The sequence below is a fragment of the Hypanus sabinus genome, chromosome 23 (assembly GCF_030144855.1).
Source record: "Hypanus sabinus isolate sHypSab1 chromosome 23, sHypSab1.hap1, whole genome shotgun sequence".
NCBI classification, from domain to species: Eukaryota; Metazoa; Chordata; class Chondrichthyes; order Myliobatiformes; family Dasyatidae; genus Hypanus; species Hypanus sabinus.
Window position 1 is genome coordinate 7,205,427 of NC_082728.1, and position 25,961 is coordinate 7,231,387.

The following is a 25,961-nucleotide window of genomic DNA, read 5'->3' on the forward strand; positions in this document are numbered from 1 at the left end:
ACTTGCACATTGCTCTGAATGTATGGTACAGGGCATTCTGACAAACTGCATCAAACCCTGGAAGGTAGACTCCATTACACAGGATCACAAGAGGCTGTACTGGGCTTATATAAGTGCCTGAAGACTCACCCTCAGCAATTCAGGAACAGCTCCTTACCCTCCACCATCAGACTTCTATATTGTCAATGATCCCACAAACACAAGCTCATCTTTACTTGTGTCTTTTGCAGTTAGTGTACTTTTATGTCTTTCTCATGTAGTGCTGTCACAAACCAACAAATTTCATTTAAATTGGTGATAATAAATCCAATTCAGATTAGTCCTTCTCTTTGTTCTCTTTTACCTCTCACTTTCTCCACAAATTGAAATAAACTTGTTTCCTCACTTTCCCAGCTCTGATGGAAGCTCACTTCACTGAAATGTTAACTCTACCTGTCTCTACAGATCCTGCTTCATCTGTTGTGCATCTTCACCACCTTCTATTTTTATTTTGGATGTTCTTTATGTCTACACCTTGACAAGAAATTTCAATAGGCTTTGTCACTACAGTTGTTGATTATCCAGTTACAATATTCCAACTGTTTAATTAAATAACAGTCCAGATTAAGTCCACTGTAATGAAGCATAATGCTACTAGGATTATCTAATTCTGTGAGTACTGGAACATCAATCCAAGACCTTCTTGTCAGAAGTTACCGAAAAGCTCATTATCAAAGTCCTTAAACTAATTTTGAATATCAATGTTTCATATTGGGATACATCACAAAAATATAACTTCCAAGATTCAAAATTGTTTATTTCATTCTTCAGTATGCAAGTGTAAAGGAGAATGAAATGATCATTATTCCAGATCTGACACTGCATTAAATTGTAGCCATGGAGCATATACCAAACAGACTAATGTAAATCTTAAGTTCTAAACCTGGGCAAATTTTTCATTGAAAACGAACTTTCATTTGAAATTACTTCATTGAAGCAACAAATATGAGTGTAACCAGAACCAACCTAAAGGTACAAACCTTTTCTTAATTCTAAACAAATGTTAGACAGGTGGCACAACCAAGAAGATGACACAAAATAGTTGTCATTAAAAGAAACACTAACCTGTGAGCACCTCGTGGAAAATCAAGAGATGCATCATCTTTAGAGCTGGTTCTCCAGGACTTACTGGACTTTGAATCACCTGCACCGAGCTCACCCGTTACCCACTCTGGTATTCCCTCAACAGGGTTTTCAGGTGGCTTTGCAAAGCTGGGTTCATCAAAGTAGATGGACTGCAATTCATAAAAGAAAAATAACCAATAAGTTGATTTACTGACACTTCAATTTGCAAGAGTTAGAGATTACATCCTTCTATTTGCCAGTAAATTCCAAACTCTGGTCTAATATCAATCTTCAAATGATTCTAAAGTGTATTTTTTCCTCTATAAATCTGACAAAACATTAGATGTTCATAAAATATTGCAGTTCATAAAACTTATTCTTTAAGAGAGTGAACTTCCATGAGGTACCAGGCCCCAAGAAGGTACCTTACCTCAAATGCTCCCACCTGCTCCTAAAGGGTATCAAATGTGCCCAACAGCAGAGTGAACTGCTTCAACAACTATCCCTTGGTAGCACACATCTACTGTGATGAAGTGCTTTGAGAGTTTGATCATGAATAGAAATTCTAGTGGGTAGACTGGACCCACTACTACAATTTGCTTAGCACCACACCTGGTCTACAGCAGACACAATCTCACCGGTTCTCCACTTGGCCTTGAACCACCTGGATAACAGTAATACCTACGTCAGGCTGCAGTTTATTAATTACAGCTCAGTGTTCAACAACATCAAGCTCTCAGTACTAATCAACAAGCTTCAAAGCCTGGGCTTCTGTACCTTCACACCCCACCCCCCGCCCCCCGCAGATGGATTCCTGACTTCCTCACTGAAAGATCACAGTCAGTATGGATTGGGGCTGACATTTCCTCCTTGCTAAAAATCAACACAGGCATACCTCAAGGGTGCGTGCTTAGCCCACTGCTCTACTCTCTCTACATGACAGCGCGGCAAGACACAGCTCAAACACCATCTATGAATTCGCCAATGACACAACTGTTGTTAGCAGAATTTCAGATAGCAACAAGAAAGCATTCAAAAGCAACATAGGTTGGCTAGTCAATTGGTCTCATAATGACATTGTACATGATGGTGAACTTCAGGAAAAGGAAATTAGGAGTACACACCTCTATCCTCATCAAGGAATCAGCAGTGGAAAGTGTGAGTTTTTTGAAGTTTCTGGATGTCAACATCACAGAGGATCTATCCAAGACCCACCATATCGATGCAATCATGATATAGTAATGCAGCAGTTACACTTCATTAAGAATTTGTGGAGATTGAGTATGTAATCAAAAATTCTGGCAGATTTCTGCAGATGTAATGTGGAGAGCATTCTGAATGGTTGCATCACCATTTAGTATGAAGGCGCACAGGGTCATAAAAGACTTCCAAGAGTTGTAGATTCAGCCAGCTCCAACACCAACACGAGTAAAAGCCTTCCCATCATCAAAGATATCTTCAGAAGGCAGTGCCTTAAGAAGGTAGCATCGATTATTAAGGACCCTCACCATCCAGCACATGCTCACTTCTTATAACTATCACCAAGAAGGAAGTACAAGAGCCTGAAGACACACACTCAACATTTCAGGAGCAGCATCTTCCCCCTCTATTATCAGATTTCTAAAAAGTACATGAACTCTTGAATACTACCTCACTATTTCTCTTTTGAACTATTCATTTATTTTTACTGTAACATAGCATTTTGTTATGTCTGCACTATATTGCAACCACAAAACAACAAACTTCACAACTAATGTCAGTGCCAATAAACCTGATTCTGCCCTTTAATGTCCAAAAACAGAGATCAATCTTCAATCCTGCTTCCTCTGATTTATAGGTAAGTTGCTTGCACTTGTGTATTTGTCATTTGATGCATTGCCACTCAATACTGAAAAGTAAGGTGTGCGTGACCTTGAATTTCCCAGGCAGAAAAGCCAACGACCCCAACTACTGCAATGGGGTGAGATGCTAATTTCTGCTCCCTCCCAACAATTTCTAATCTTGCATCAAAATGACTGGGTCACGGTGAAACATCTTCCAGCAGGTGGTACAAAAACGTAGCTTATTAACCACAAATACAAGAAAATCTGCAAATGCTGGAGATCTAAAGCAACACACAGAAAATGTTGGAAGAACTCAGCAGGCCAGGCAGCATCTATGCAAAAGAGTTAACAGTCGACATTTCGGGCTGAGACCTTTCATCAGGACTGGAAAGGAAAGGGAGATGTCAGTGTAAGAACATGGGAGGGGAGGAAGAAATACAAGGTAGCAGGTGATAGGTGAAATCAGAAGGGTGAGGGGTGAAGTGAAGAGCTGGGGAGTTGATTGGTGAAAGACATAAAAGAGCTAGACAAGGGGGAATCTGATAGTAGAGGATAGAAGACCAGGGAAGGGGGAGGAGCATCAGAGGGAGGGTATGGGCAGGTAAGTAGATAAGGTGAGAGAGGGAAACAGGAATGGGGAACAGTGAGGGAAGGGCCAAAGAGCAATTACCAGAAGTTTGAGAAATTGGTGTTCATGCTACCCAGATGGAATAAAAGGTGTTGCTCCTCCAACTTGAGTGGTCTCATCACAACAGTAAAGAAGGCCATGGATGAACCTGTCGGAATGGGAATGGGAAATGGAATTGAACAGGTGACTATAGGGGGGGTTCCCGCTTTTTCTGGTGGACGGAGATATATTAACCACATACCGTTTTGGTGGGAGAACCTCTGAGGAATGGCATAGCAATCAAATGATGTGGGACAAGTATTATAAAAAATATATTTTAATAATTTAAGGACAAGAATATAAATTTCGAGAGAACTAGGAGATAAGGAAAAAACAGAGGGCAGAGCTTCAGATGATGGCGCTTAACGGCGACTCCTTTGCTTGCATCTTCAGAAACAGCTCTATTTCCGTCTTTCATATCTCTTTTTTTTCCTTTTCAGGGTTCTTTTGAACACACTGGCCTGGAGTTACACACTGACTTCAGTTCTTGCAGAAATGGGACCCGATCTCAGGGCCTCACAACCAGCCACTTTTCGAAAAGCCCAGGACGTGACCTGAAAGACCAGCATGCCTTCAGGGTGCCAGATTTTCGTTGCTCTGGAGGCGGGCAGATTCGAGGTCGGTGCCACCGCAGAAAACTGGTGTGTCATGGGAGTATGCGGAAGATTGAACGCAGCGTGCCAGCTGTGTGCCCAAAGAGCCAAGATCTTTGGGCTCAGAGCTCAGAAAAAGTGACACGGCAGACTTTAACACCATAAATCGGCAAGTTGTTTTGTTTTGACTCCCCTCTCACTGTGAAACGGGAGCACCTCTTTTTCCCATATTAGGAAGAGAGACAGCCTGTGGTATGTTGAATTACCAGGTGAACAAGTAGTCATTGGGGTACACCAAGTCTGTGTCTTTATTGCTGCTTTGCTACATGCTTGAGTGCTCGGTGGAGGGTGCAGATGTTTTTTTTGGTGGGGGAGTAGGGCGGTCAGCACTTTGCTGCTGCTTAGGCGTGGGAGGGGGAGCTGGGGGGCTTTGGGGATCTAACATTTAACTGGTAGAAACCATTCATTCTTTGGGGCACTTCTCTGTTCTTGTGGATTTTGCGAAGAAAAAGAATTTCAGGATGTATATTGAATACATTTCTCTGACATTAAATGTACCTATTGAAACCTATTGAAAACTGCCAAATCCAGAGGAGGGGTGAAATCTGGACAGCATTCAAATATTTCACCTTCACCTCTTTTTTAAAACCCAACCAAGATGATGATTTAAACCAGGCGTTCCCAACCTTGGGTCCATGCTTAATGGTATTGCTTCACAAGTAGCATAAAATGTTTGGAAACTTCTGATTTAAGTAGGCACAGCAGATATAGATGACTGCACTGGGAAGGCTTCATACAGGTCAAGCATCACTTGTTTTTCTTAACTTGGAGTTTTGTTTTGGAATTATTGGCCCATTTACACTGCAGCAAGACAGTAAAGTCAAAAACCATCCACAGGATCAAACAAATCCCTAAGTGACATGGGCATACAACCAAATTGTACATACACATCACCCCCAGGATAAAGGAGTGAGTAAAGGTGTCATGTCTAAAATTCAGCTCTGGCTCCAAAAGAGCTTCTCAAGATTATTAGGCCGACATTATTTGTAAATTCATTAACAACCTGCACATTGATACTATAGTAAGGGCAACAGTGACATCTAAAGAAAATATTATTAACTGCATAACTTCACAAAATCCTATAGAGAATATATCATCATAAATATTGGAATTATTGTATTTATTTTATTCAACACTTCATACCATGTAAGAAGGCAGTGTTTTAAGAGATCCAGGTTCTGGCCTCTGTGTGAAAGGCCCTTCAAGGACTCCCCGTTTGAGCATGTGGAGTAGAAGCTTGGCATACATGTTACGATTTTTCCGCCCCATGATTCCTGCTCCAGCTCCAGATGGATCGCACAATTTCTTAATCCATAATGCACATCTCTGCCGCTCTATAGCATAGACAGTATTTTCAAAGTCAACAATTATTCCTAATAACATAACTGCAGAGATAAAGATGTTATAGGAGGAAAATGCATAGGTTAAATCCTTTACTGGAGTATATGGAAAATACTACTGGAAAATAACTTGGGGATATGTAAAATAAGCAATGCAAATATGCTGTGACAGCAGAAAGAAACTAAGAGATATTTACACCTTCTAATATTGCAGTCCTGTACAATCAATGCTCTTGGACCAGAAACTCAAACTACAACTGAATTCAGATTTCATCAGCAGTATTCTGAAGCTCAAGATATTAAATTAGAATTAAATTCTTCACAGAAAATAAAACTTAAACCATGATATTGGAGCTGCAGCAGGATGACCTTCGGCTCATACAGGAAAATGAGGAGGTGATAGATTAGAGGCAGTCACCCTTAAGTTGCAGGAGGAAGATACCTCGGTGGCTTTCAGGAGAGAGAAAAGGAATAGGCAGCCAGTGCAGACTACCCCTGTGGCCATTCCCCTCAATAATATGTATACCATTCTGGATGCTGTTGTGGGGTGGGGTGGGGTGGGGGGGAATAATCTACCTGGGGAAAGCCGCAGCGACCTGATCTCAACACTGAGTTTATCTCTGTGGCTCAGAAGAGGGTGGGGGATAAGAGGAGTGTACTGCTGATTGGGGATTCTATAATTAAAGGAGCAGAAAGCAAGTTCTGTGGACATGGAAGAGATAACCAGATGGCATATTGCCTCCCAGGTGCCAGGGTCAAGGATGTCTCGGACTGCATCCAAGGTATTCTAAGGGAGCAGGGTGAACAACCAGGAATTCTGAAGAGAAAATATAGTGAGTTAGCTAGAAAGCTGCAAAGCAAGACCTCCAGGGTAGTAATCTCAGGATTGCTGCCTGTGCCAAGCATCAGAGAGGGTAAGAATACAATGATTTGGCAGATGAATGCATGGCTGAAGAACTTGCTCAGGACAGGTTTCTGGATTACTGGAATCTCTTCTGGGGAAGGCATAACCTGTACAAAAAGGATGGGTTACAGCTAAACCCAAAGGTGACCAATATCCTTGCACACAGGTTTGCTAGAGCTGTTGGAGAAGGTTTAAACTATTATGGCAGCAGGATGGGACCACAGTGATAGAGCACAGGATCGAGCAGTTGGTATAAAGTAGATTCAGTATGTAGTAACACTGAGGAAGACAGGCGGATAATAGGGCAAAATTGCAGTCAAAGGAGGAGTTAAGGTGTAACAAAGGGCAAAAACCAAAAAGGGTGATGAATACAGACTAAATGCATTATATTTGAATGTACGCAATATACTGTATAAGGTAGATGAACTTGTAGTGCTGTTAGAAATTGGCAGATATAACGTTGTGGCCTCACTAAGTCATGGCTGAAAGAAGATCATAGTTGGGAGCTTAACATCCAAGGGTACACATTGTATCGAAAGGATTGGTAGGTAGGCAGAGGGGATGGGATGGCTCTGTTGGTAAAATATGAAAACAAATTGTTAGTAAGAGGTGACACAGGATTGGAAGATGTAGAGTCCTTGTGGGTAGAGTTCAGAAATTGTAAAGGTAAAAAGACTTGATGGGTGTAATATACAGGCCCCAAAGAGCACCCAGGATGTAGATTGGGAAAATCAAGTTGATGCTGGATCCCAAAAGAGACGTATTTGTAGAATGCCTATGAGATTGCTTTTTAGAAGAGCTTGTGGTTGAGCCAGATTTGATTAAGGAACTTTAGTTAAAGGAACCCTTGCGAGACAGTGATCATGATATTATAGAATTCACCCTGCAGTTTGACAGAAAGAAGCTAAAAATCCGAAGTACAGTACTAAAGTGGAGTAAAGGGAATTATAGGGGCATGAGAGAGTTGCTGGCCAAAGTGGATTGGAAGGGGACACTATCAGGGATAATAGCAGAACAGCAACGGCTAGTGTTTCTGGGGAAGATTTGGAAGGCACAGGAAAGATAAAGCCCAAAGATGAACAAGTATTTTAAAGGGAGGATGAGGCAAACATGCCTGACAAGGGAAATCAAAGAGAGCATGAAAGAAAAAGAGTGGGAATATAATACAGCAATAATTAGTGAGAAGTTAGAGGATTGGGAAGCATTTAAAAACTAATAGAAGGCAACTAAAAAAGCCATAAAGAAAAAAAAATTGAAATATGAAGGCAAGCTAGCCAATAACATAAAAGAGAATACAAAAAGTTTTCCAGTCATATAAAGAGTAGAAGAAAGACAAGAGTGGATATCGGACCATTGGAAATTGATGCTGGAGAGTTAGTAATGAGGGTACAAAGAAAATGCAGACAAACAATAAGTATTTCACATCAGCCTTCATTGTGGAAGACACTTACAGAATGCTAGAAATGCTAGAAATGCAGAAGTGTCGGGACAGAAGTAAATGCCTTTACTATTGTTAAGCAGAAGGTGCTTGGGAAGCTGAAAAGTCTGAAGGTACATAAGTCACCTGGACAAGATAGATTACACCCAAGGATTCTGAAAGAGGTAGCTGAATTGTGGAGGTATTTGTAGGTAATTTGGAGGTATTTCAAGAATCACTAGATTTTGGAATGGTTCCAGAGGACCAGAAAACAGCAAATACCACTCCACTCTTTAAGAAGGAAGGGATGTAGAAGAAGGGAAATGATAGGCTAGTTAACTTGACTTCATTGGTTAGAAAAGTGGTGGAGTCTATCATTAACACTGAGGTTTCAGGGTACTTGGAGGCACATGACAAAATAGACCAAAGACAGCATGGTTTCCTTCAGGTGAAAGTTTGCCTGACAAATCTCAAAGTTCAAAGTAAATTTATTATCAAAGTACATATATGTCTCCATATAGAACCCTAAGATTCATTTTTTTTAATATACTCAATAAATCCATAACAGAATTATAGCCATAATACAATCAATCATAAAGACCGCACTAACTTGGGTGTTCAACCTGTGTGCAAAAGACACAAACTGTGCAAATTCAAAAAGAAACTAATAATAGTAATAGTAGTAATAATAATAATAATAATAATGCTAAATGAATAAGCAATAAATATCAAGAACATGAGATGAAGAGTCCATAGGATGTAGGTACATTTCAATGATACAGCAAGTGAAGTGAAATATTCCCTTTGTTTCAAGGTTGAAGGGTAATAACCATTCCTGAACCTTGTGGTGGGAGTCCTGAGGCTCCTGTACCTTCTTCCTGATGGCAGCAGCGAGAAAAGAATATATCCTGGGTAATGGGGGTAACCGATGATGGATGCTGCTTTCCTGCAACAATGTTTCATGTAGATGTGCTCATTGATGGGGAGGGTGTTACCTGTGATGGACTGGGCTATATCCAACAAAATTATTTGAGGAAATAACAGGCAGAATAGACAGTCAGTGGATTTTGTTGTCTTGCATTTTCAAAAGACCTTTGGCAAGGTGCCACATATAGGCTGGTTAACAAGATAAGATCCCATGATATTACAAGAAAGATACTCGCATGGATAAATGAGTGACTGATTGGTAAACAGTCAGAATTAAGGGGGCCTATTCCAGTTGGCTGCCGGTGACTAGTGGTGTTCCATGGGGGTTGGTATTGGGATAATTTCTTTTCACATTATATGTCAATGGTTTGGATGATGGAATTGATGGCTTTGTGACCAAGTTTGCAGTGATACAAAGATAGGGAGAGGGGCAGGTGGTGTTGAGGAAGCAGGGTGTCTACAGAATGACTTGGGACACATTGGGAGAATGGACAAAAAAGTATTAGATGGAATACAATGTAGGGAAGTGTATGTTCATGCACTTTTGTAGAAGGAATAAAAGCGTGGACTTTTTCCTAAATGGAGAGAAAATTCAAATATCAGAGACGCAAAGAGACTTGTAAGTCCTTGTGCAGGATTCCCTAAAGGTTAATTTGCAAGTTGTTTTGAAAGACAAATGCAATGTCAGCATTCATTTCGAGAGGGCTAGAGTGTAAGAGCAAGGATGTAATGCTGAGCCTTTATAAGGCATTGGTCAGACCATATATGGAGCATTGTGAGCAGTTTTGGGCTCCTTATTATATAAAAAAATATGGGCTGGCATTTGAGACAATCCAGGAGGCTCATGAGAATGTTCCCAGTAATGAAAGGGTTAACATATGAGAAACATTTGATAGTTCTGGGCTTGTACTCACTGGAGTTTAAAAGAATAAGAGGGGAGATCTCATTGAAACCTATCAAATATTGAAAGGCCTAAATAGAGCAGCTGTGAAGGGGATGTTTCCAATAGCTGGGGTATCTTGGACCAGAGGGCACAGCCTTGGAATAGACAGTCATCCTTTTAGAACAGAGATCTAGAAAAATGTTTTTAGCCAAAGGGTGGTGATCCTGTGACACTTATTGCCACAAAAGGCTGTTGAGGCTATGTCATTGGGTATATTTAAGGCAGAGGGTGATAGGTTCTTGATTAATCAGGGTATCAAAGGTTATGGGGAGAAGGCGGGAGAATGAGGTTGAGAAGGATAATAAATCAGCCATGATGGAACAGCGGAGCAGACTAGATGAGCTGAATGACCTAATTATGCTCCTATGTTCCATGGTCTTAAGACAGGTGCTCCCAACACTTTTTATGCCATGAACCCTACCATTAACCAAAGGATGCATGGACCCCAAGTTGGGAACCCCTGTCTTCAGATCTTATATTATAACCTTTATAAAGAAGAGAGAAATTACATGAAAGTGAAACAGTTCTGAAATAATCAGTGAGAAAGTTAGCAATCATCATTACCTTACCTGACTTATGTATAAGCTTCAGAACAAATGGTTTCATGTCAACTAAGTAGTGGTCAAATTCCAAATCCAGTTTTTCCCAAGTCTCCTCCTGAGTGGCCATCATGCTTTGTTAGTACATCTATTTGCAACAATCTGATTCAACAGAAAACAAAGTGTTCAGGAGAACAGAAAATAGAGAAAAAAAATCAAATACTGTACCTGCATGGGCTTAGAATCTGAAATAAAAATAAAAAATGTTGCAAATATTTGTCAGGTCATGCAACAGATTAAAAGGAAAAATGGAGTTAACATTTCAGGACAAAGTTGTGATCAAGGGTCTTCAATGTAATATTTCTCTTTTCACAGAGGTTACATGGCTTGCTATGAGATTTTTTAGATTGTTACGCGGTTAAGGTTTCAACAGAAAGATCAGTCACACTGTGCTATTCTAATCTCCTGGTGTTTACCAAGCACAAATGAAGCCATTCAATAAAAACATGATGGCAGTACACAGAATTGGAATTAAGGCAAGAAACTCTGTACACAAACAAAAATAATGTAAATTTAATCTATTAGTCGGCCCTCCTTATCCGCAAATTCAACCAACCGCGAATCAAGAAAACCCAGAAGTGCTCTTCCAGCATTTGTTGTTCGAGCATGTACAGACATTTTCTTTCTTGGCATTATTCCCTAAACAATGCAGTATAACAACTATTTTACATAGTATTTACATTGTATTAGATATTATAAGTAATCTAGAGATGATTTAAAGTATACGGGAGGATGTGCGTGGGTTATTGTGGATCAGGATTTTAAAAAATCGGAAGTTCTCTTACTAAGTAAGTTGGAACAGGTACATCCGGTATTATTTAGCGTCAGTTAGTCAAACATTTGTTTTAGTATGTAGTATATATTTTACATTTCTATGTATATAAAACACTTAAGAACGTATGTTTTAGTGCTGGGCTCAGGAACAGAAGTTCCCGAGTTCGATCCAGTGACAGACCGCTATCAAGTGCGCTCTCCATCCGTACCGGGTTGATGTGGAGGATCAAAAACCCAAAACCCCAAAACCCAATAATTAAACCACTGCGTTGCTTACTAATAATTGTAGCTTTCATCGGGGCAGGGCTTTTCTCACTTTATCCTTTAAAATTGTTCCGATCATTGACCAACCTAGCCTAACACTTTCACAATGACCGATGGCATTTCACCTCTTTCCAATCGCTTTATTACTTCCACTTTATCTTCAATCGTGATTATTTGCTTGAACAAAAACACTGTGGATTCAGAGCTTTACCACCGGGTCCTAATGTCCACCACACTGAGACAGGTTAAATAAGGTCTAGGGTTCCGCTGGGTCCTAAGGTCCACCGCATTGAGAGATTGAATAAGGGACTTGAGCATCCGCGTTTTTTGGTATTCGTGAGGGGTCCCAGAACTAATCCCTCATGGATAAGGAGGGCCAACTGTACTTTGTAGAAAATGCAAATCCACTGCCACTGAAGGTGATGTTTTTCTAACGGTTGCCAACATCTTCACTAATCCTATGAAGGATGCATTCTAGAGCTAACAATTTGTTTCCTGCTGTTTAGTGCCAGCAATTGCTATATGCAATATTTGGACATCTAGGAAGCAGAGTCAGGGAAATTGAGAACATAGAAACTTTGGCACCACCTATAAACTACATTTTACAGAAATTACAAAACAACTAACTCCATCAAAACCAATGGTAATTCACCGATGACTAATAATCACCATTCCTTCTTGTTTGTAACAAGTAGCATTCTTACACACAATGACTTTCAACCTGAAACTAGGACTGAAATTTAACCTGTAATGTGCAATGCTCCATGCCATTTCTACAGCTAATACCACTTTTAATTGCCCAGTTCCATCTTCCTATCCAATCTGATCTGGACCAAGGCTATGTGATAGTCTTTAGCCAAAAGCCTAGTCAGACTCATTGGCACCTCAATACTGTATGTCAAAGCCAGCTAGCAACAATCAACCCAAACCTACCTGGAAAATATTAAGCAAGCTGAAAGTTTGATTTGCATCTCACTGGGAGTGTTGTCCTAAATTTAGCAATAACATTTATAAACCACCTGACTGGGTTCAACCAAATTATTTTTTTAAATGATATAAACTGCAGCTCAGACGAGAAACTTTTCGGACAATTTCATAAGCAATGGACACAAATCTCACCATTACACTGCACTACGAGTAGGCTGAGATATTAGCACTTACTTTGTTTAGATGGAGCTTGTCAGCCTGGGAAGGCAGTCCATCTAAGAGAGGGAAAACTCACTGCCTTATGGCCATACCTCCTCAGAGGACAGCTTCAGGAGTAAACCCTGAGACAAATCCAGAGCTGGAGTCCCTAAGGCAGTCCGACATTGCCTTCAACCTCGTTCTGGCAACTCCTGCGATGACACTGGTCCCAAGCTGTATCGGCCCTTGCCCTTCCCTTGGACATCAGTAGCATGGAGAGGGGAGACTCACTGCATGGGCAACTGCCAGTCTTCCATACAACCTTGCCCAGGCCTGCGCCCTGGAGAGGGCACAGATCCATGGTCTCGGGAGACTAACGGATGCCACACTTTGTTTAGCTTAAACTTACTCATGCCAACTTGTACTCAGTTACATCCAAAAACAAAAACGTGTATACAGTTCCCCAAAGGCAACACGAGTGAATCTGCAGATGCTGGAAATAAATAAAAACACAAAATGCTGACAGAACTCAGCAGGCCAGACAGCATCTATGGGAGGAGGTAGTGACAACGTTTTGGGCCGAAACCCTTCATCAGGAGTGAAGTAACATGGGATGGTCGGGGGGGGGGGGGGGGGAAGGGGGAGAATAAGAAGTGGGGGGGAGGGATAAAGTAGAGAGCTAGGAGGTGATAGGCTGGAGGGAAATGGGCTAGGGAGAAGGTGGAGAATTATGGGAAATAAAAGAGAAAGAAAGGTAGGGCTGGGGGGAGATTATAGTGAGGGGGGAAAAGAGAAAGAAAGAGAACCAGACTAAAATAATAGATAGGGATGGGGGTAAGGGGGGGGGGCAGGGGTATCAATGGAGGTCTGTGAGTTGAATGTTCATGCCGGCAGGTAGGAGGCTACCGAGGCGGGATATAAGGTATTGCTCCATTGGCACTTCCTCCAAACTAAAGGTGGGCACCCGCATGGGTCCTAGCTATGCCTGCCTTTTTGTCGGCCATGTGGAGCAATCTATGTTCCAAGCCTACACCGGTATCTGTCCTCCTCTTTTCTTGCGTTGTATCGACGACTGCAACTGCGCTGCTTCCTGCACACATGCTGAGCTCGTCGACTTCATTAACTTCACCTCCAACTTTCACCCCGCCCTCAAATTCACCTGGTCTATTTCTGACACCTCCCCTTTCTAGATCCTTCTGTTTCTATCTCTGGAGACAGCCTATCCACTGACGTCTACCACAAACCTACTAACTCCCACAGCTACCTAGACTATTCCTCCTCCCACCCTGTCTCCTGAAAAAATGCTATCCCTTTCTCTCAATTCCTCCGCCTCCGCTGCATCTGCTCTCAGGATGAGGCCTTACATTCTAAGACAAAGGAGTTGTCTTCCTTTTTTAAAGAAAGGGGCTTCCCTTCATCCACTATCAACTCTGCCCTCCATCGCATCTCCCGTATTTCACGCACCTCTGCCCTCACCCCATCCCCCTGCCAGCCCACTAGGGATAAAGTCCCCCTGGTCCTCACCTATCACCCTACCAGCCTACAGATCCAACGTATAATCCTCCGTAATTTCCACCACCTCCCACATGATCCCACCACCAGCCACATCTTCCCCTCACCCCCCCACTCTCGGCTTTCCGCACAGATCACTCCCTACGCGACTCCCTTGTCCATTCATCCCCCCCCCCATCCCTCCCCACCGACCTCCCTCCAGGCACTCATCCCTGCAAACGGAAGAAGTGCTACACCTGCCCCCACACTTCTTCCCTCACCACCATCTCAGGCCCCAGACAGTCCTTTCAGGTGAGGCACCACTTCACCTGCGAGTCAACTGGGGTGATATACTGTATCCGGTGCTCCCGATGTGGCCATTTATACATTGGGGAGACCCGCCGCAGACTGGGAGACCGTTTCACCGAACACTCAGTGCTCAGTCCTCCAACAGTGGCGGGATCTCCCTGTGGCCACACACTTCAATTCCACAGACCACTCCCACTCCGACATGTCTGTCCATGGCCTCCTCTACCGTCAGGATGAGGCCACACGCAGGTCGATGGAGCAATACCTTATCTCCCACCTAGGTAGCCTCCTACCTGCCGGCATGAACATCCAACTCACAGAACTCCGCTGATATCCCTGCCCCCCCCCTTACCCCCATCCCTATCTATTATTTTAGTCTGGTTCTCTTTCCCCCCTCACTATAATCTCCCCCCAGCCCTACCTTTCTTTCTCTTTTATTTCCCATAATTCTCCACCTTCTCCCTAGCCCATCACTTCCTAGCTCTCTACTTTATCCCTCCCCCCACTTCTTATCCCCCCTCGACCATCCCATGTTACTTCACTCCTGATGAAGGGTTTCGGCCCAAAACGTTGTCACTACCTCCTCCCATAGATGCTGTCTGGCCTGCTGAGTTCTGCCAGCATTTTGTGTTTTTATACAGTTCTCCAAACCTTTTCTACACCATCAGTTTGTTCTATATATCCATTCAAAGATAAAGATTAAAGATCAGCTTTATTTGTCATGTTTTTTACATCAAGTTATTGAAACATAGAGTTGTTTGCCTCAACAACCAACACAGTTTGAGGATGTGCTGGGGATCAACCACAAGTGTTGCCATGCTTCCAGTCTCAACATAACATGCCCACACCTTACTAACCCTAACCTGTACACCTTTGGAACGTGGGAGGAAACTGGAGCACCTGGAGGAAACCCACACAGGGAGAACCTGCAAACTCCTTCTTCAGACTGTACCTAGCCTCCAACAATTAATTTAATGGATCACTAAAACAGTGAAGTATTTTGTACAAATCAAGAATCAAAGCTGACCATAGTTTGCACGTTTTAAATTATACGGCAACACCTTAGATATAAAAATGGATGGGGTTGGAACAGTGATATCAGCTGAATCAGCAAAAGCAGGCTGAATCTCACGCAGAAGGAGCCTCAAGTCCCCACGTTCAGTAACTTGCAGTCTGTTTTGTTGCTTTGAAAGAAGTTGGGTGACTGCTCTGAAACCACCCTCTGCCTTATCATATATTGGAAAGGCAATAAGGAACATATTGACCTTTTCCACAGTGCAGAATAGCGTTCAGAGATTTATTTCTGCAACCAAGAGTCTTGATATGATTTTTTTGAACATGGCTTCTGCTCAAAGTCATTTTATAGCAAAATCAGTTCTTCTTCCATCCTTCCTGTTAAGCCTTCATTACAGTGATCAGGAATGGATTTATTACCCAATGTGGAGTTTGGATTGAAAGAAGATCCTTAAATCTCTCCGACGTGTCTCTATGCAGCTCACCCAGGTGGGCATGGTATACTTGAAGATCATCATCTGTTATTTTCTTTCTTTCTCTTCCTACTAAGAGGGGCTCGGAAATTAGAAAAGATCACACTAGCCAATGTTGCACTTAACTAGTTAACTTGAACAGAAATTGTGTAGACAACTGATTTGAATTTGATCAGATTCACATCATTTCTTTACAATTGAATATTGTTTTCATTAAACATTGTGAATAATTCTGACAAATAAGCAATGTCATGCCTGATATTCTTGAGTTGATTACTGAATAAAGCATTCGAGCCATCAAAGACTTTTATCAGTTTCAAAAAATGCATAAAAGCATCTCAAGCACATTCCTTTTGAAAGCCACCTAACTTCTGTGTACAACAGTAAGCATTCAAACTGCTCATCATTCTCAACACAAAGTTCTCAAAGTAATCAAGAATTGAGAGCATGAGACTTTATTATTACTCCTGTGATAACAACATTTAATGATTTGTGCAGATGTTCACTCAGGTTTTTTTGCGACAAGATATAATCAGTGAATTAGACAGTGAATGGTAAATATGTTAGTTACAGCTTTTTTTTCAATAAATTAATAACCCCATGGTGGCATCCTGTCATCATTGATGGTGCCCCATCTGTTGCACAAGCAAGAATGAGGGGAATGTCTTTCTTATTGAAAAATTGCTCAACAACCTGAAATATTGACTCCCCCTTCAAATCTGTTTCTAGTCCCCTTGCAAATACCAACTCTTGAAACATGCTTCATCTCTTAAAAGTAAACATGATCAAGAAGCAAAGATTCGTTGCCTTGCAAAGTTGACTCATCCAACTACAGAGCAAATTTTGTAGTCTTATGTTACACAACGTGTCTTCCACATTCTCAGCCATGCCATTTATTAATTCTTCTTTTTAAAATTCACGTGAACCTTTATTTAACTGACAAAAGTACGAAAAAAAGATTTTCAATAGTTTTACTGACCGACTTAATTGTATTTTGTAAATATACACAAATTTAGAATTTGATGGCTGCAACACACTCAAGAAAAGTTGGGACAGAGTTAAAATAAGATTGAAAAATGCACAGAATATTCAAGTAACACCGGTTTGGAAGACTTCACATTAAGCAGGCTAATTGGTAGCAGGTGAGGTATCATGACTGGGTATAAAAGTAGCGTCCATCAAAGGCTCAGTCTTTGCAAGCAAGGATGGGTCGTGGCTCACCCCTTTGTGCCAAAATTCGTGAGAGAGTTGTTAGTCAGTTCAAAAGGAACATTTCCCAACGCAAGATTGCAGAGAATTTAGGTCTTTCAACATCTACAGTACATAATATTGTGAAAAGATTCAGAGAATTCAGAGACATCTCAGTGCGTAAAGGGTAAGGTCAGAAACCACTGTTGAATGCGCGTGATCTTCGAGCCCGCAGGCGGCACTGCCTAAGAAACTGTCATGCTACTGTGACCATTATAGCAACCTGGGCTCGAGAGTACTTCAGAAAACCATTGTCACTTGACACAGTCCGTCGCTGCATCCAGAAATGCAACTTTTTAAAAAACATTTATTTATTAAAATTTAGAAAATTACAAAGAATAAATGTGATGATAAATAGTGAGAAAAATAATATTAACCCTCCCCCCCCTTAACCCCTATCTAAAGAAAGAAAAAAGAAGAAAGATTGCCTGGATATCGGAGGATCCCCACATGCTCCATCTATTAATTCTTGAACAGAGTTGATTCTGCTCAGCAACAATTTAATTATTTGATTTGCTCACTTAGCCAAAATCATTCTCAGAACCTCCCTTACTGCTGGCAGAATCAGTTCTTCTACAATTGTATGTGGCTTTCCAGATTTAACAATGAGCAATGAAATGATGTATGAAGCATGCAAACCATCACTGTTTTGTTATGAAGTACTGGCAAATATGGTTTGAAGTGACTTTCATTTCTGAAAGTTTTCACGATGTGAATGGAAATAAGCTAAGTTCTTGTTTGCTTTATCAGGGAGTATTCTCTTCAAATGTTCAAAGAACCTTCAAATGCAGTCAAGAGCATTTGAAAGGGCAAATTCTTAACTTTACCCCATTGAACGCCAAACACTAATTCACAGTAATTGCATCAGAATCATACTAACACTGTACCACAGTAGTGAACGACAATAATGCACAGGCTGGGCCCATAAATAACACAATTTCTTAAGTCCATAATTCTCATGGTATGCCAAATACAGAAGTGTCACATTGCTTTTCAACAACTATAATGCACTTTGAGCAAAGTCTAAAAGAATGATGGGCTACCAAGAGATGAGGTAATTATGTGATCATTGTAATCAATTATGAGACACTGGGGATCAAACGCCTCAATTAATTTCTTAAATTAAGCCTGTAATCCCTCAGCTGACCCCTTTGCTAGTGAGCATTCCTCCACCGCCTCCCCCTTTTATCCTTGTCATAAAACCATAAGATATAGCTGCAGGATTAGGCTGTCTGTGGCAACAAATTCCACAGATTCACCACACTCTCATCAAAGAAATTCCTCTTCATCTCTGTTCTAAAAGGACACCCCTCTATTCTGAGGCTGTATCCTCAGGTCTCAGACGCTCCCACCATAGGAAACGTCCTCCCCACATCTACTCTATCAAGTCCTTTCAACATTCAATAGGTTTCAATTAGATCACCCCTCGTTCTTCTGAATTCCAGTGAATACAGGCACAGAGCCACAAACACTCTTCATATGACAAGCCATTCAATCCTGAAATCATTTTCATGAACCTCTTTTGAACCCTCTCCAGTTTCAGCACATCCTTTCTAAAATAAGGGGCACAAAACTGCTCACAATACTCCCAGTGAGGCCTCACCAGTGCTTTATAAAGTCTCTACATTACATCCTTGCTTTTATATTCTAGTGCTCTCAAAACGAATGCTAACATCACATTTGCCTTCCTCACCAGACTCACCAGAATTAACCATTATGGAATCCTGCTCAAGGACTCCCAAGTCCCTTTGTGCCTCAGAGTTTTGTAACTTCTTTCCATTTAGAAAATAATCAGCCCTTTCATTTCTTCTACTGAAGAGCATGACCATACACTTTCCGACGCAGTATTTCATCTGCCACTTATTTGCCTGTTCTCCTTAACTTAAGTTCTTCTGTAGCCTCTCTACTTCCTCAAAACTAGCATATGAAGAGATATGCCTCTCTTCATATCATCTGCAAACTTTGCAACAAAGCCATCAATTCCATCATCCCAATTATTGAAACAAAACATAAAAATAATAAATCAGCCCCTTAGAAACTATCACTGCCCCAAGGAGGCAACATCACCCACATTAGGAACCAGAGAGCTAAACAAACAGCATTCTCCCAGGGCCAAGATGCAAAACACATTGTATACGGTCATACAGAGCATACAGCATATATAATCACAAAATAATATTGGCTAAGGTCCCTGAAGACTAATGGTAAATGGGATATTGTCTAAGAGCCACATTTTTGCAAGCATGCAGCAGTTTCTCGTCTCACGCTGGCTCAGCCTCTGACAAAGGCAATTCAGCTTATCTCATGCTGGGTAAGCTGCAGACGAAGACAATCCAACCTGTCTTCCAGGGCAAATTCTAGAGAGCGACTCTGACAGGAGAGCTAGCCCAACCCAGCACAGATTCCAGCTTGCATCTCTTAATTAAAGCTCATTTCCAGGAAACAACATTAAAGGCAGCTCCATGAAAACTGAATAATTGACAATATGCAAATCGCATTTCTAGTAAATCATACAGCAGTACCACTGCAACTTGCCAATCACCACAAAAGGTACACAGTGTATGTGATCACATTGGCTCTTCATGTAGCCTTGGATCACCTGGACAATTCTAATACTTACATCAGGCTGCTGTCAATTGACTACAGCTCACTGTTTAAATACAATCATTGCTACAGTTCTGATCAAAAAACTCCAAACCCTGCACCTCTGTACCTTTCTCTGCAACTGGATCCTTGACTTCCTCACCAGAAGACCACAGACTGTGTGGATCGGAAATGACATCTCCACCTTACTGATAATCAACCATGGCACAGTTCAAGGATGTATGCCTAGCCCACTGCTTTATCATAGCTAGCTAGCGACAACTCAAAAGTCATCTATAAATCTGCTGACATAATAATTTACAGTTTCCATTATATTTGCAATGTATTGCTACTGCATAACAAATTTCACAACATATGCCAATGATATTAAATTTGATTCTGATTATCCTAAATAGCTTTCTGTTAATTAGATCTAACTGTAAGCAGAAGCAAAGAGATTACCAAATTAATAATAAAGGAAATTAATAAATTAGATAAATAAGCAAACTACTGTCAAGCTTACCCATGGCATTCTAATGGTATTGAAACCTTTGAAACTTTAAAAACAAAGGATCAGTCTCCACCACCAGAGAGCAGCAATGACTGCAGTTTTAGTGTACACAAGACAGCTATTCAAAGTAACTATACTCTTTAAATAGCAACACATCTTTGCTCCAGCTGAATTGCTATCTTATGTACATCAATACAAGGAAATGGACCATCAATCAATCAAAAATGATGTACTACCAATTCTTTGCATCTTGATAACATTTGATAATTTTTGTACTAGCTTTAAATTCCAGCAGCAGTTCCAAAAAATCTGTGTTTTTACAGATCATGTGATCTAAACTAAATATCGTATTGAAATTAACTCCAAATAGAACACGCTCTTAAAAAATGTACTCTTTAATGTAGAAAAGCATCTGACAGTACTGAACAGTAATTTTTAAAAGGCAATGAACCAAGGAACAAGGAATGATTTAAAATTTTGGCACAGACAAGTTTTAGGTGAATTGGACTTTCCAGAGAATGCAAGATGCGAGGCTAGCTTAGACAAATTAAAATTGTCATATCTTCAAATGACAAACACAGAAGCAAAATCATGAGGTCAGTCTATTTTGAAAACAACCAGTTGTGATAAGACCAGGTCACATGGAAACTACCTCTAGCTCTATACTTTCTTGCTGCCTCAGTGAAACAGGTAGCATAATCAAAGACGCCACCCACCCCAGACATTCTCTCTTCTCCTCCTTTCCAACAGGCAGAAGATAAAAAAGCCTGAATGCATGTCCCAGTAGACTCAAGGCCAGCTTCTATTCCGCTGTTATAAGACTAATGAAAAGTTCTCTTGTATGATAAGATGCACTGTTAACGTCACAATCTACCATGTTGTGACCTTGCACCTTACTGTCTACTTGCAATGCACTTTCTCTGTACTTTAACACTTAACTCTACATTCACAACCTCAGTTCACTGTTGCAATGATTTGATCTGCATGGACAGCATGAAAGGCAAGTTTTTCATTGTACCTCAATACAGATGACAATAAACTGAGAATCAGAATCAGTTGGAAAAAAAGGAATAACAAGGTAGCATTTGTGGACCTTTCAAAATCTGATGACAGAGAAGAAGCTAATCCTGAATTTTTGAGTGTGGGTCTTCAGGCTTATGTACCTCCTCCCTAACAGCAGTAACAAGAAAGTGTGTCCCAGATGGTGACCCTAATAATGGATACTTTCTTCTTGAGGCATCAACTCTTGAAGATGTCCTCAGCGGTGAAAAAGTTTGTGAACATTTGAACAGCTGAGTGTACAACTCTCTGAAACCTCCTACAATCCCATGCATCTCAATCCTAAACCACAATATCAGACAGTGGTTCAACCAAACAAAATGCTCTTACAGTACATCTGTAGAAATTTGTTAGTCTTTAGTGATGTACCAAATTTCTTCAAACTCCTAATGAAGTGCTGTGTCTTCTTCATGATTGCATTAACGTGTTGAGCCCAAATGATGGTGACGCCAGAAACCTGAAGCTGCTCATCTTTCCACCACTGACCCTTCAGTGAGGACTGACTTCTAAAATCTACAATCAATTCCTTAAGACTTGCTGATGTTGTTGCAACACCTCTCAATCAGCCACTTCCTCTCACTCCCATACACCTCCCCAATGCCACCTGAGATTTTACCAACAACAGTGGGGTCATCTGTGCATTTATAAATGATGTTTTAGCTGTGCTTAGTCACACAGTCATAGAATGGAAAGAGTAGAGCAGTGGGATATGTCTGCATTCCTGAGGTGCACCTGTGTTGCGGGTCAGCTAGGAGGAGATATTATCACCGATCTGTACTGACGGTGGTCTCCTGATGAGGAAGTCGGAGTGCAGAGGATATACAGAGACCCAGGTTTAAAAGCTTGGTGATTAGCACAGTGGGGGTAATGCTACTGAACTCCAAACTGTAATCAATAAACAGCAGCCTGATAGTTGTTTTACTGTTTAGATGTTCCAAAGCAGAGTGGAGAGCCAGTGACATTGCATCCACTGCAGACCTGTTGTGGCAGTAAACAAACAGCAGCAAGTGTAGGTCCTTGCTCAGCTAGGAATTAATCTTAGCCAGAACGCACCTCTCGAGGCACTTCGTTACTGTAGTTGAGTACTTCTGGTCAATAGTCATTGAGGCAGCTCACCATGCTCTTCTTGGGCACTGGTGTGATTACCCTTTTGAAGCAATTTAGAGGATACCAAGCTTTGCTTCTGACCAAAGTGGGAACTGGAACCAATACCAAAAATGGGGCAGATGAAATAGTTTCAGAATATCTGAATCTTTATTTTTGATTAGCAGTCCAAAAAACAGAAGCAGTAATGTTTAAAGGACACAACAATCCTGAAGCGGAACAAAAAATTTTGAGTCATCTGACTCTAGACCATTTTAAATTTGCTATCATTGTGAAAAGAATTCCACTGAGACATCAGAGAGTTTTTTTTAAATGTCATGGATGATTTTGAACCTTCTGGTTATTTTGTTCTTTAAGAGGCTCAAATTCAGCGGCTGAAAGCTAGGCTCCTTACATGTGTGGCAAGCTATACTAAATCTGTAACACAAGCACACATTGCAAATTGGTAATCATTTTCCTGACAAAAAAAATCCTCAAATTTCTTAGCATTGTAAATCATTAGCTATAAAGGGCTCATTAAGGAAGTGAAATAATTTATAAGTCCCAAACTAGTCTTTTTTACCCTCAGTAAGCCGTTAAATGTACAGATGCTGCTTTCAGATTGGTCAGTCACTAAAACTGAAACAGAAATTTGCTCAACTGACAATAAACCACTTGGATTTTTTTTTAGAAACAGAAGTGGTTATCTTTAGCTTCAGCCGTCTACTGTACATATGGGAAAGTACTTCTACAAAGCATACTAAGATAATGTTTACTGACCACTTTACTTCCAATTAGAACATATTCCTCCAACCCTCATCCCTCACTCATATCTCAGTCTCAGGGATGTGTATATTGGTAATAAATTTACTTAGAAATTTGCTACCTAAATACATCAAGAGCCAAAATAAGTCTATATCAGATCTCTCATGAACAAAAAATGGCTTTTTAATCTCCCAATCCATCTATGTCCCTATTTGTTTACCAGTACTGCACTCTCTGTCATTCCAATACTATATTCTGCACTGTTTTTGTTTTTACTCCCTTTACATAGTAATGTGCGGCTTGATCTGACTAGATGGCAGGTAAATAAAAATGCTTCACTGTATCTCAGTTTATGTAACAATAATAGACCAATACCAAAAAATTAGTGTTCCTAATTATGCACAATGTTACTCTAGAAAGCAAAGAGTTAAAAAATGAACATTAATTAGCCATTGCAACAAATGAGAGGGCCTGGATACAACGTGGGATGAGTAAATGATCATAAGCATGCCAACAAAAGTGGAAAATAACCATGTTTCTTAGTAGAAAACGGGATCCTTTGACTACTGGAACAAATACTTCAGTAAGCCCAGAGAACTTTTAATGCTAGATTTCCTGAAGTACTCCATGGAACATTAATATTAATTATGATGATCAATCTCTGAAACACATCATCTGTTTTGTAGTAGGGTCCAGTTGACTAAACATCAATTCACCTACTAATAGTGAGGGAACTGGCCATTCTTTGTACATGAACCAAGCCACAGGACTTGGGTGTATTTTTTCCGTCATCACCAAGGATCTCCAAAGACCAGGCAATGCCATTTTTTCAATTCTGTCATCAACAGGAGGTACAGGAGCTTTAAGACACAGACCTCAAGGTTCACTTCACCACTGCCATCAGGGTCTTGAACTGGCCTGAAAAACCAACACTACCTTGGACTATATTTCACATTTATTTAGCTATGTATAATTCATGACAGTTTAATTTTATATTAGCTAATGTTTGTAATCTATTATGCTGTTGTTGCAAAAAGCCTCATTTTTGTAGCACGTACAGCCAGTGCACGTAGGTCTACAACAATTAATTTCGTTGTAGAATAAATTTTTGAACTTAAATTGCTGAGAAAATTCACAGCTAAGTTAGACAGAATTCAACCCTCCTGGATTCTAAAGGAATCAACAAATACTAGGACTGGGTGGGAAATTGGAGCTTCCTTTATCAGGAGGGCTGGCTAACAAGACCTCGATCAAAAAGGGAAAAAAAATTTCCATGTAATAACATTGAAAGAATCAAAATACTACACGCACCCAGTGGGATGTTATCACATTGCTAAGTAGTGTCAGAGAAAACAGAAAAGATTCAAATAAATCTCACAGTTCAGCATACACTGACCACAACAAAAGAGTTTTTTTGATATTAGCTTAATTCTTGAAAGAATCAACAATAAGTAGTCTTTACTAGGAATACTCATTCCTGATATATAACTCCTAGTGGAGAGGACGACATGGCAGCATAGCAGTTAGCGTAATGCTTCACAGTGCTAGCTGTAAGATCAGGGTTCAATTGCCACTACTATCTATAAGGAATTTCTAAATTGTCACCGTGGCTGCATGGGTTTCCTCTGGTGACTCCAGTTTGCTCCCACATTCTAAAGATTTCTGGGTTAGGTTCAGTAAGTTGTGGGCATGCTATGTTGGTGCCAGGAGTATGACAACACTTGATGTAATCTCAGACTACACTGGATGTTGATGCAAAACAACACATTTCACTGTATGTTTCAATGTTTTGATGTACATGTGACAAATAAAAGTTAATCTTTATTATTTCATAGCTAGGTATGGTTCTTACCTTCCAATCCTGGTAAGAACTATGGTCAGTATCAATATAGTAAATCATAAAAACTGTAGAACAGAGCTGAGGAGGAATGTTGTTAGCCAGAATGTGGTGAATCTGTGGAATTCATTGCCACAGACATCTGTGGAGGCCAAGTCATTGGTTACACTTAAAGTAAAAGTTGATAGGTTCTTGATTAGTACAGGCATCAAAGGATACAGCAAAAGGCAGGAGAATAGAGTTCAAAGGGATAATAAATCAGACATGATGGAATGGTGGAGCAGATTCAATGAGCTGTATGTCCTAATTCTGCTCCTATGTCTTATGATCTAAATCCAAAGACTTATATTGTTGAACAGACCAGGACCTTATAAATTTCAAAGCTGACAGTTGGAGCTTTAGGTATTAGATAAATGGAAAATAAATTAAGAATTTTTCAGTGGCATCAATGATCTTGAATTCTTTCTCCAACCTCCAAACTGCAGCAGAGGTTGGAGTAAGGGACATGCATAAAGTCTGCTTTCCAAGTATATGCTCTCTAATTACAATCTTCTCTGCATACTTTCACATTGCTTCACAGACTGATTCAGATTTGCAGAGTATTCCATATTTACCGAGTAAACAACTAGGCATCAAAGTCATGAATGTCGTTACAATAGACCCACCAATTGGATAAAAATACTGTGAGAAAGCACATCTTTTTGTTACAATGTATATTTATAGAAAAATTAGTTTAATTATTTATAAATACTGAATAATTAGAAGAAAACCATGTAGTTACAGTGCTGCTTTTTTTCCCCCTATGGAGCAATCTTCAGGGGGATTTGGCAATACAATGTTTGTTCTGTATCACATCATCAACAGAAACACATATTTTTAGAACAGTTAAGCATACTAAGCCAGCACAGAAATCTCCAAAGTCCAAGTATAAAAGAAAGAAAAGGCTTGGTGGCATTGTGATTGCATACTGTCATCTCACCTGACTAATCAATGCACACTGACATAAACATTACTTAATCAACAAAAATTGATGCACTATTTACAATTG

The 25,961-nt window shown here is 40.4% G+C and overlaps 1 protein-coding gene across 4 annotated transcripts in view; it reads right to left on the reverse strand.

Moving 5' to 3' along the window:
• The window catches only part of cep112 (centrosomal protein 112), a 526,403-nt gene that overhangs the window by 491,975 nt on the left and 8,467 nt on the right, over positions 1 to 25,961 (reverse strand). For all 4 annotated transcript variants that reach the window (XM_059948278.1, XM_059948276.1, XM_059948277.1 and 1 more), the window contains exons 2-4: positions 10,348 to 10,479; positions 5,391 to 5,581; positions 1,105 to 1,274 (exon numbers count right to left, since the gene is read on the reverse strand). In XM_059948278.1, coding sequence (XP_059804261.1) covers positions 1,105 to 1,274; positions 5,391 to 5,581; positions 10,348 to 10,450 — 464 coding nt within the window. In that variant the 5' untranslated portion in view covers positions 10,451 to 10,479. The remainder of the gene's footprint in view (positions 1 to 1,104; positions 1,275 to 5,390; positions 5,582 to 10,347; positions 10,480 to 25,961) is intronic.